The sequence below is a fragment of the Penaeus monodon genome, chromosome 42 (genome assembly GCF_015228065.2).
Source record: "Penaeus monodon isolate SGIC_2016 chromosome 42, NSTDA_Pmon_1, whole genome shotgun sequence".
In the NCBI taxonomy this organism is placed as follows: Eukaryota; Metazoa; Arthropoda; class Malacostraca; order Decapoda; family Penaeidae; genus Penaeus; species Penaeus monodon.
In genome coordinates, this window is record NC_051427.1 from 14,710,435 (window position 1) to 14,720,434 (window position 10,000).

General features: G+C 34.4%; 2 protein-coding genes across 2 annotated transcripts in view; one reads left to right on the forward strand and one right to left on the reverse strand.

Moving 5' to 3' along the window:
- The window catches only part of LOC119598930 (esterase OVCA2-like), a 5,164-nt gene extending 3,419 nt beyond the window's left edge, over positions 1 to 1,745 (reverse strand). The window contains 3 exon segments of the mRNA XM_037948641.1: positions 145 to 339; positions 1,140 to 1,251; positions 1,614 to 1,745. Coding sequence (XP_037804569.1) covers positions 145 to 339; positions 1,140 to 1,237 — 293 coding nt within the window. The 5' untranslated portion in view covers positions 1,238 to 1,251; positions 1,614 to 1,745.
- Positions 1,746 to 4,963: 3,218 nt separating this feature from the next.
- The window catches only part of LOC119599448 (DET1- and DDB1-associated protein 1-like), an 11,377-nt gene continuing 6,340 nt past the window's right edge, over positions 4,964 to 10,000 (forward strand). Inside the window, exon 1 of the mRNA XM_037949232.1 lies at positions 4,964 to 5,082. Coding sequence (XP_037805160.1) covers positions 5,080 to 5,082 — 3 coding nt within the window. The 5' untranslated portion in view covers positions 4,964 to 5,079. The remainder of the gene's footprint in view (positions 5,083 to 10,000) is intronic.

Sequence of the window (10,000 nt, forward strand, 5' to 3'; positions counted from 1 at the left end):
ACACACATCACCCCTATATATATATATATATATATATATATATATATATATATATATATATATATATGTACACAATGGATGGCTAGATAATTGCATGGTGTTTAAATCACAAAATAAAACTCAAACTAAACTTAAGGTCCATACTGATTTTCGAAAGGTTTCTCTCGTCATACCTCAAATCCTTTTACGCAGTCAGACTCATCCTGAGCTTTAAAATAGTCATCTGGACGGCTGAACCACCAACCTGAGCCTCCATCCTTGTCATCGGCACTTTCTAGGGGAGGCACTTCCAAAGGGGAAGTCATAAATTCAAATTCCACTTGTTTCTTTAATAGTTTTCTGTAAGAGTTAAAAGATAATTAGACAGGACACAAATATTTAAGATCCTGAATAGCAAGTAATGATATATACATAAAAAAAAAATGTACATTAAAGAAAGCTTTGGAATCCATGAAGAATAAAAACTGCTGTCTCATCTTTCATAAACTTATTTTTTCTGGGATTCAGTGTACGCTACCATTCATATATTTCTGTACTGATTATTCTATTTTGAGATATGTAATATGATTAAATTTCATATATCTTTCAAAATTCTAGTACAGATCTTGTTCCCTTTAATCTCTAATCAAGTAAAGAATAAGTGCATCTAAAAAAAAATATAATACTAATGGCATAAATAAAGTAATTAAGAAAAAAATCTACCATTTATCCTAACAAATGTTTACCTAGAATATCATAATGATAGATTTCATGAAAAGTAGAAAATAATATATAAGATTTCATATATATGTATGTTTCCTTATATAGACCTTTAGGTATATATTTACATAATGACTAAACTAATATAGGGAAATGCTAAAGACACTAGGGGAAAAAAACTAAACTCACTGATTTATGAAATAATATGTACAGACTGAATAAAGTCAGAAATGAAAAAAATTGGTTTCAAGAAATGCTGTGCGGACACTAAGTCTATGGTGATCAGGTAGGAAGGTATTTAGCTCACATGGTGGAGTTTGTGGATTTCTGGGAGTGCCTTCAAGGTTGTTGGCGAAGTAACAGGGAGTTAGCCTCAAAGGGGTGTGGTCATTTAGTATACAATTACCAACATAAAAAAAAAAAAATTCTTCATACTTTACCTAAAAGCTCCTGTTTTCTCCCGAAATGTACTGCCATTCTGCCTATACCCATGAAGGCACAAGATTCTAAGTGGTCTATTAGCACTTCTTTCTGTCATGGCTTATGCTGAAACTGAGATAAACACGTTAGTATCCTAATCTCTGGTGTCTGGGTGTGGCTTCCTGAATGACTAACTTTGTTCTTAGAATTACATATTCGGCACAAAATGTTTCATTGAGTTGATTTATTCACTTCAACTGACGGGGATAATTTATTTTTCAAACGGATTCCTTGTTTAAAACTCCATGTGTGTTACTTCCAAGTACGTTTTTTCCTGGGAAACAACAAATGCAGAAAATCGATTTAACAAAATAAACTTATCGATCACACACTGCATAACGCCAAAACACAAAATATGAACGTAAATCACCAAATCGCTTCCCTCCTTTTGTTTCTGCAAGAGACACCCAGATAACACGAAAAAAGGAACTTACTTGTAAGATTATACCGGTATACGTTTTTGACAACTGGACAGCTTACGCACTTGCCTAAGCACGTGCTTCGCGAAACAGCTGATCCGGAATGTTTACATCCCGTCAGCTGTCAGTTTTCAGTTGCCAGTTGCTCTTAGTTTAAAGATTTAATATTTCCTCTCCGTTATCCCCATTTTACCATTTACTATCATGGTAGTCTTTTGGTTATTCTTGTTCTTTTTTTATTTCAGGGATGGTCTACTCATCGTTTCCTAAAAACTGAACTGACAAAACTTGCCCAATATTTTTAATAACTTTTTTTCTTTCTTTCTTTTTTTCTTTTTTATCAAAATCAAAACTGGAATCGAGGAAAACATGGGACATTAAATTATAAAATAACTTGCGTTGATGTGAATAAATATGACTGCACTTATTAGTCAGTTTATTTATCTAGAGAGAGAGAAAGAGAGAGAGAGAGAAAAGAGAAGAGAAGAGAAGAGAAGAGAAGACAAGAGAGGAGAGGAAAGAAGAGAAGAGAAGAGAGAATAATAATAATGATGATAGTAATTATAATAATAAGGACAATAATTTTGATAACAATAGCAACAAAACAACAACATTAATAAGAAGAGGAAGAACAGTAATGATGATAATCCAATAATAATCTGATAATCTTAATACAAATGAATTTTAGTGAGGACATAAAGAATGAAGTGCAGGGTTTTAGTCACAGATTCCACTGGGTGAGAGGACAAAAACAAACAAATAAACAAATAGAATATTAATAGTACAGCTAATTGGTACAGATATCTGGGTACTCTTGGAGCAGATGAATTAAAGAAAGTTGGTTCAGAATGAAGACATCGGGATTCCATTGGGTGAGAGGATTAAAACAAACAAAATTAGTGCAGATAATTGGTACAAATATCTGCGTATTCTTGGAGCATATGACATAAAGAACACTGAAATTAAGAAAGAATACTACTGGAATATGTAGAGCGAGAAAGGAGTTTTTTTTCAGTAGAACAGTCATAACTACAAAGTTTTGTTCCACACACAAAAAAAGTGATGCTGGTATTTTGTACTCAAAAGAGCACGTTTAATCAAAGTAGAAGGTTAGGTTTGTTTCCATTAAAAAGAATTGCCTTTATGTTTATGTTTCTAAAAAATGCGGTAAATATGTTAAAACAGCAAAGAAGGAAGGAACTGTTGATTTAGGAGGAACAAAGCAAAGCATACAGGAAAACAAAAATGAGAACTTGGAAGGCAAGGAGCTACATAGTGTATATTTTCAGATACATTGGGTTTAAAGATACGACATCACCTAACAAGGGGATTTTGAAAAAAAGGATAATGATGATAACAGTAACGGTAATGATAATAATAAAGATGATGGTATTGATAATGACAGTGATAATAATAATAAGGATTCGAATAATAATACTGATGATGATGATGATGATGATGATGATGATGTGATGATGATGATGATGATGATGATGATGATGATGATGATGATGATGATGATGATGATGATGATGATGATGATGATGATGATGATGATGATAATGATGATGATGATGAAAATAATAATAATAATAATAATAATATAATATAATAATATAAAAATAAAGTAACAACAAAAACACTAATAATAATAATAATAATAATAATAATAATAATAATAATAATAATAATAATAATAATAATAATAATAATAACAATAATAATAATAATAATAATAATTATAATATTAATATCAATATTAATGATAATAATAATAATTATAAGAGTAACAATAAAGATGATAATAATAATATAGAATAATAATAATATAATAATAATAATAATAATAATATAATAATAATAATAATAATAATAATAAGACAGTAATAACACAAACAAAACAACAAACAACAACAACACATAATAATAATAATAATAATAATAATAATAATAATATTAATAAAAAAATAATGAAAATATAAAAATATAAAAAAAAATATAATTAATAATAAAATAATAATAATAAAAAATAATAAAAAAATAAAAAAAAAAAAAAAAAAAAAAGAAATAAAAAAAGAGAAAAAAAGAAAAAAAAAAGAAAGAAAATTTTTTTTTTTTTTGGAAAAAAAAAAAAAATGAAAAAGGGAAAGAAACAACAAAAAGAAGAGAAGCAAGAAGGGGGAAAAAAAAAAAAAAAAAAAAAAAGAAAAGGGGGAAAAAAAAAAAAAAGAAAAAAAGGAAAGGGGGAAAAGGGGAAAAAAAAAAGGGGAAGGTAAGAGGAAAGGGAAAAAAAATGGGAGAAAAAAAAAGAAAAGGGGGGGAAAAAAGGGGAAAAAAGAGAGTAGGGGGGAAGGGGAGGGAGGGGGGAAGGCAAGAGGAGAAGGGCGAGAAGAGAGAGAAAGGCAGGAGAGGGAAGGGGAAAAAGGGGGGGAAAAAGAGGGAGAGAGGAAGGAGAGAAAAAAAGGCGAGAAGAAAGAGGAGACGGGGGGGAGGAGAGAGAGGGAAGAGGAGGGGAGAGGGGGGAAGGGAGGAGAGGGAGAAGAGAGAGAGAGGGAGGGGGAAAGAGGAGGGGGGGAATTGGAGGAGAGAAGGGGGGGGAAAGAAAAATAGAAGATTTTAGAGAGGGAAGAGAGAGGAGGGGGGAAAAGAAGAGAGGGAGGAGGGAGAGAGAGGGGAGAGGGGGGGAGGAAGAGAGAGGGAGAAAAACAGAAGACAGAAGGAAGAAAAAGGGAAGAAGAAGAAGAGGAAAGGGGGGGAAAAAGGGAAGAGAGGGGAAAAGGGGGAGGAGAGAAGAGGGGAGAGAGAGAGAGAGAGAGAGAGGGGAGAAAAGAGAGGGGGAGAGAGAGAAGAGAGAAAAGAGAGAGAAGGGAGAGGGAAGGGGGGGGAGAGAGGAGGAAAAAAAAGAGGGAGAGAGAGAGAGAGAGAAGAGAGAGAGAGAGACGGGGACAAGGAAAATACGCTGTTCTCCCCAGGGCAGGATGCGTTCTCTTTTCATTTAAATTTTTTTGCAATTTTTTTTTTTTTTTGTGTTTTTTTTTATCATTTATTTATTAAATATTTACTGAAAAAATGAAAATTTTGTGGTGTTTAAAATCCATTAACATTTTGAAAACTTTGTACATTTTTAAAATATTTTGGTATTTATAGGAATCCGGAAATTTGTTTAAATTTCAAAATAGAAAATTATTATTCTTTGGCTTTTTCCACTAGAAAAAATTTAGAGTTTTGTAAATTCAATATACATTTCCAATTGCTTTTTGCGTTCAGATCGTCTTACATGGCTTCGTTCTCTATAAATTTATCGCCATTAAACGCACAGAATCAGGAATGCATTCTATTTAAAGCCACAGTATATGGAAAAAAATAAAAGGAAGTTAATACCAATCATAATACGTAAAAGGATTAAAATCTGAGCACCAGAAAATAAAAAACAACGAACGAACACTTTCGAACGTAACAGGAACAATCACACTGGAACAACATGGTAAGAATAACAATACTATTTTTTTTGTTCGTTTTGCGCCACTCTCAGGCGGATAACGGGCCTGGAAACGTATTGAGTAACACTATGAGTAAACAGAGATTGCTCAGAAGACGATGGATGTTATGTTATAAGGATTCTTCTCCCCTGAAATAAGGAATATAATTGAGGCCACTCCCAGGCTCTCTTATCATCTTGCAAAACATTTATTATTTTTTTTTCATATCCCACATTTCAGGCGCTGAAATTCATCCATTATTTTTTGTGAGACGATCAAATGCCGTCGTGAAATGGCATCTTGGTTGTTTCTAAATCCCGAAGGTTATATTTAGCTCACCATTACGCATGGGATGACTGAGACTAGCTATTAATGGGAAAAAGTTGCGGGGTTTGCAAGAATACATTTGGGCTACTTTCTGTTGCTATTTTGTGCGTCAGCTCTGTGCGGAGTATGGGCGGAAAGTTGAAGTTACACTATTTAACTTTCCAGTGATTTCTTCTAATTCTCTCCTATAGGAATATCTGCCTCTCGCTCTCTTTCTTCTCTTTCTCTCTCTTTTTTCTCTCTCTCCTCTTCCTCTTCTCTCTCTCTCTCTCTCTCTCTCTCTTCTTCTCTGACTCATCCGTCGTAATGCTTTGTCTTCTCATCCCATCTCTCTCTCTCATCTCCATTCTCTGCTCCTGCTCTTTCTTTCATCTCTCGTTCTCCCGTCTCTTTTGCCGCTCCTCTCGGCTCTATTCTTGCCTCCTCTCTCTCTCATCGTTCTCTACTCTCTCTCTCTCTCCCTCCTCTCTCCCTCCCTCTCTCTCCCTCTCTCTCTTTTCCCTCCCCCTCCTCCCTCTCCTCCCTCCCTCTTCTCTCTCTTCTCCTCTCTCTCTCTCTCTCTCTCCTCCTCTCTCTCTCTCTCTCTCTCTCTCTCTCTCCTTCTCCTTCTCCCTCTCCCTCTCCCTCTCCTTCATTCTCCCCCTCCCCTTCCCTTCCTCCCTCTCTCTCTCTCTACTTCTACTTCCACCTCTTGCCCTGTCTTTGTTTCCTGTTCTCATCCTCTTCCTCCCTCCCTCCTTCCCTCATTTGTTTCTCAATAATAAAAAAATATTCAGGTAGCTATTGGGACCCACAATTTTTTGCCGTTATTATTGATATATAATTGGCAGCTTTTTTGAATATTATAATGTGTGAACATCATGCCTGTAGTAAGACCTAAATGCATGAATGTCTTTATATCGACCATACCAACAGAAAGAGTTGGCAGAATCGATAAACACATAATGTGAAAGTTCAAAAACTCCCTTAATCGCTTATAGCCAGGTACTCCTATAGCCATCATGAAAAACCAACTCATCATGATGGGTATGGCTATAGGTATCACAACTCGCTATAGAGTGTCGGGCAGGAAGTTCCTCAATACGTAACGGACTCTCAGGCCAAAAGGCTTGAAGGTTGCCAGAAGTCACCAGCATGACTTACACCAGAGATTTCTGGTACCGACATTGTAGGGTTAATTTGAACAGTAACTCTGGATGTTCGTCTGCCTCCAATAAAGGTCGGTTTAGGGTCACAGTGACACAAATGCATATATTCTGCTTTGTGTAGCCCTGCGATCATACCCTCCCTACCTACTGGGTATAGATGTGGACAATGTCTAGAAAACTATCTTTCTGAACCACATCTGTCCAAGGCCAAGTATTGCAAGTGCTATAGCTGTCACTGCTTCAGAGCTCTGGCAGAGGGTAGCATACCTGTATCACATACATTTTTAACTAAACCCTAACGTAACTGAAGCCATATTAACTGTAACCAGACTCATAGCTGAATGTTTACATGAACCTAATTCAAACTTAATCATAACTTAAATCGAACTCTAAATCAATCTTAACCTTCAAGAACATATATTTTTTTCAGCTAGATATAAAATACTATGATTAATTATTCTGGTTTTCATTATTGCTGTGCTTCATGTCTTTGGAGGCACACACTTTACTGTGTTTTTATTTTGGTTCTAACCCAGTTCTGTGGGGATTGCATGTACATTCACGCTATGCCTACTGTGAGTTTAGTTTATTAACCCATTGGATCCAGAGGCTCCATTGCCATCATGTGGTCCAAAGAACAGTCATTAGGCTTACTTGAGTGGCGACTCTACTGGCTGTGCAGCTTTTAAGCCAGGTGCACAAAAACAATTTGTGTGCAGTGACAAGACTCCATGCCTCCCCTTTACTATATTGGTCATTGGATTTGCTTTATCTAGATGGTAATTGACAGTTTTCCTTGCACAGACTCCATATCATCTCTAGGTACACCATAATTCAGTGTTATAATAACTGTAAGTAACACTATTATGTCATATTTTATATTTTTTCATAATATTCAGTTTTCTGAAAAACAGCCAGGAATAGGATCCTGAGCATGGAAACAGTGTCCTCCCAAGGATAATGTATTCCATACTTATTTATGATAGAAATAATGTAAAAGTCTCTTCCTAAATACCCACTGTGTCTGATCACTCTCCAAGAGCTTTGTGCACTTATGGCGGGGCATTCCCGTTACCCCAGCATTCAGCTGAAATTCTTATGACAGTAAGTTCCAGATGCCCAACCATTCAAATTTTCCCATGATGGCATGTTCTTGTCACCTCCCCCATAAGCCAGATGTCTTCATGGTGTGACGGTCATGCCATCCGGATCGTAGGGGTTAATTGTAATTTCACATAGATAAGCTCCACATGTACCTAGTCACCAAGGAGTCAGTTACTAATCCTACCTATCTCCTCTTTTCCTTTGATTTTTTAAAATAATCCTGTTTTATTTTATATAGTTAGTATAATTAAAAACACTATAATAATTATAATCTCGTAATAATAGACACTCCTTTGTGTGTGTGTGTGTGTGTGTGTGTGTGTGTGTGTGTGTGTGTGTGTGTGTGTGTGTGTGTGTGTGTGTGTGTGTGTATGTATGTATGTATGTATGTATGTATGTGTGTGTGTGTGTGTGTGTGTGTCGTGTGTGTGTGTGTGTGTGTGTGTGTGTGTGTGTGTTTTTATGAAAACTCAAAGAAATGGGAAATTAGGCAAGATCACAAGGTTTACTAATTAAAGTTTAATGGCTGAGCACTTGCAGAGTCATTTAATTATAAGTACATTTCACAAAACAGTACCACAGTGAACATTACATGTTCCTTGGCAGCATTGGGTTAACCTTAACTTAACAGTGACCTAGCCTTAACTTCAGCCTAACCTAACCTTAGCATAGTCTAACCTTCATATAACTTCACTTACCTTTGTCATGCAATTTTGCAGTTTTGTTCTAGTGTTATTCTTTTGGTTTTGTAAAACAAAGTTTTTCTTTAAAATTATGTGGTGGATTTTAGTCTGCAGCATCTGCTTTATTTTATAGTGATAATGATACAGAATCCAACAGAAATAATGAACATGACAATTTTCTGGCAGAAGCCAATAAATTGTTATCATATACACACTAATTCTTTGAGGTGAGAGCTCAGGTATCCATATACAGTTGTACATTTTTTTTTTTTACAGTGCAAAAATTGATAATGCAGTACTGCATTGTAATCTTGACAAGAATATCAAACTTGGTCTCGTAAACCACTCAGAGAGATTGGTAGTGAACCAGCTTAACTGTGTGCCCCACTGAAAGGATTGTCCGTCACCAATCTTACTAACTTTATAGGCATTATTTGTGCTGCTACTTATGCTTGAGTAGATAAGTAATGGCAGGCTTACTCAGAGTTCTATTATGATGGAAGAAGTGCAATACTTACATCAGTATAGATATATAAATGTACTCAATGTATGGAGGATACTTACATATATGTTTGTATTAATGTAGTAGTCTATTGTGCTATTCCATTATACAGTGACAAATTACAAAAAAAATATATTGGCTGAAATAAAATCTTGAAATTACCAGTGTAGTGTCAGCCAAAACATAAAACAGAGACTTAACTAATAAGGTTATATTGCCATGCTATCTACTACTTGTAACTATATGTACATTGATTTTAAATAAACATATATTGCATGTTATGAATATAAAATCACAATCTATGGTACTGTAATTATGCCATGTAACATAACTTCGAATTTGTACTTTTAAATGAATGTTGGAAGAGGCAGATTTGCAAATTGTGTTTCTTATTTATTGCCATGATTACAATAATTTGATCATACTGTATGTGCATTTTTTATGCCCTTTAAGAGAATCTTAAACATATTTATGGGACTTATTTTGAACATAGTCATTGTTATTTTAGGGTGTTTAGTTATTTTCCAGTTATTTTGTTAGATTGTGAATATATTTCAGAATACTGACAAGAGTACCTCAATCCTACCATCATCTTTCAAAGAAAAGAAGTTAGTATGTTGCTTAGCATTTCTATGGATAAAAGATGAATAAATTAATGCTTCTGAAATATTTTACAGGCTCATAATACATGCCATTATTAAAAAAAGAAATTATGTGTCATATCTATAAATTAATATTTACAGATACATGTACAGCTACACAAAAATCTATTGTTAGAAAACCATCCTAAACATTCTTACCCAAACAACGATACTTTTTGAAATATAGTTGTTAACACTAGGATATTGTTGGTACCCCTTGCTTTTCCATCCACTTTAAGTATATGTGGTAAGTCATGGAGTAAACTATAAATTTGCAGGTAATTTATGATATTGTATAATACTTTGTCTCAAATCAATTAGCTTTCTTATACTTTTGTTTTAATGTTGGGTCAATCGTCATAATACGAGAGAAGACAAATGCTAGGTATTGTCAGACGAATGATATGACAGATGCAACTCACATGCATTATTGTTATTAAATTACCTAATAAGTATTGACATATTCCACAAAGATCAAAACAAGAAAAAGTACTGTTGATATATTCAAGTTTAATATT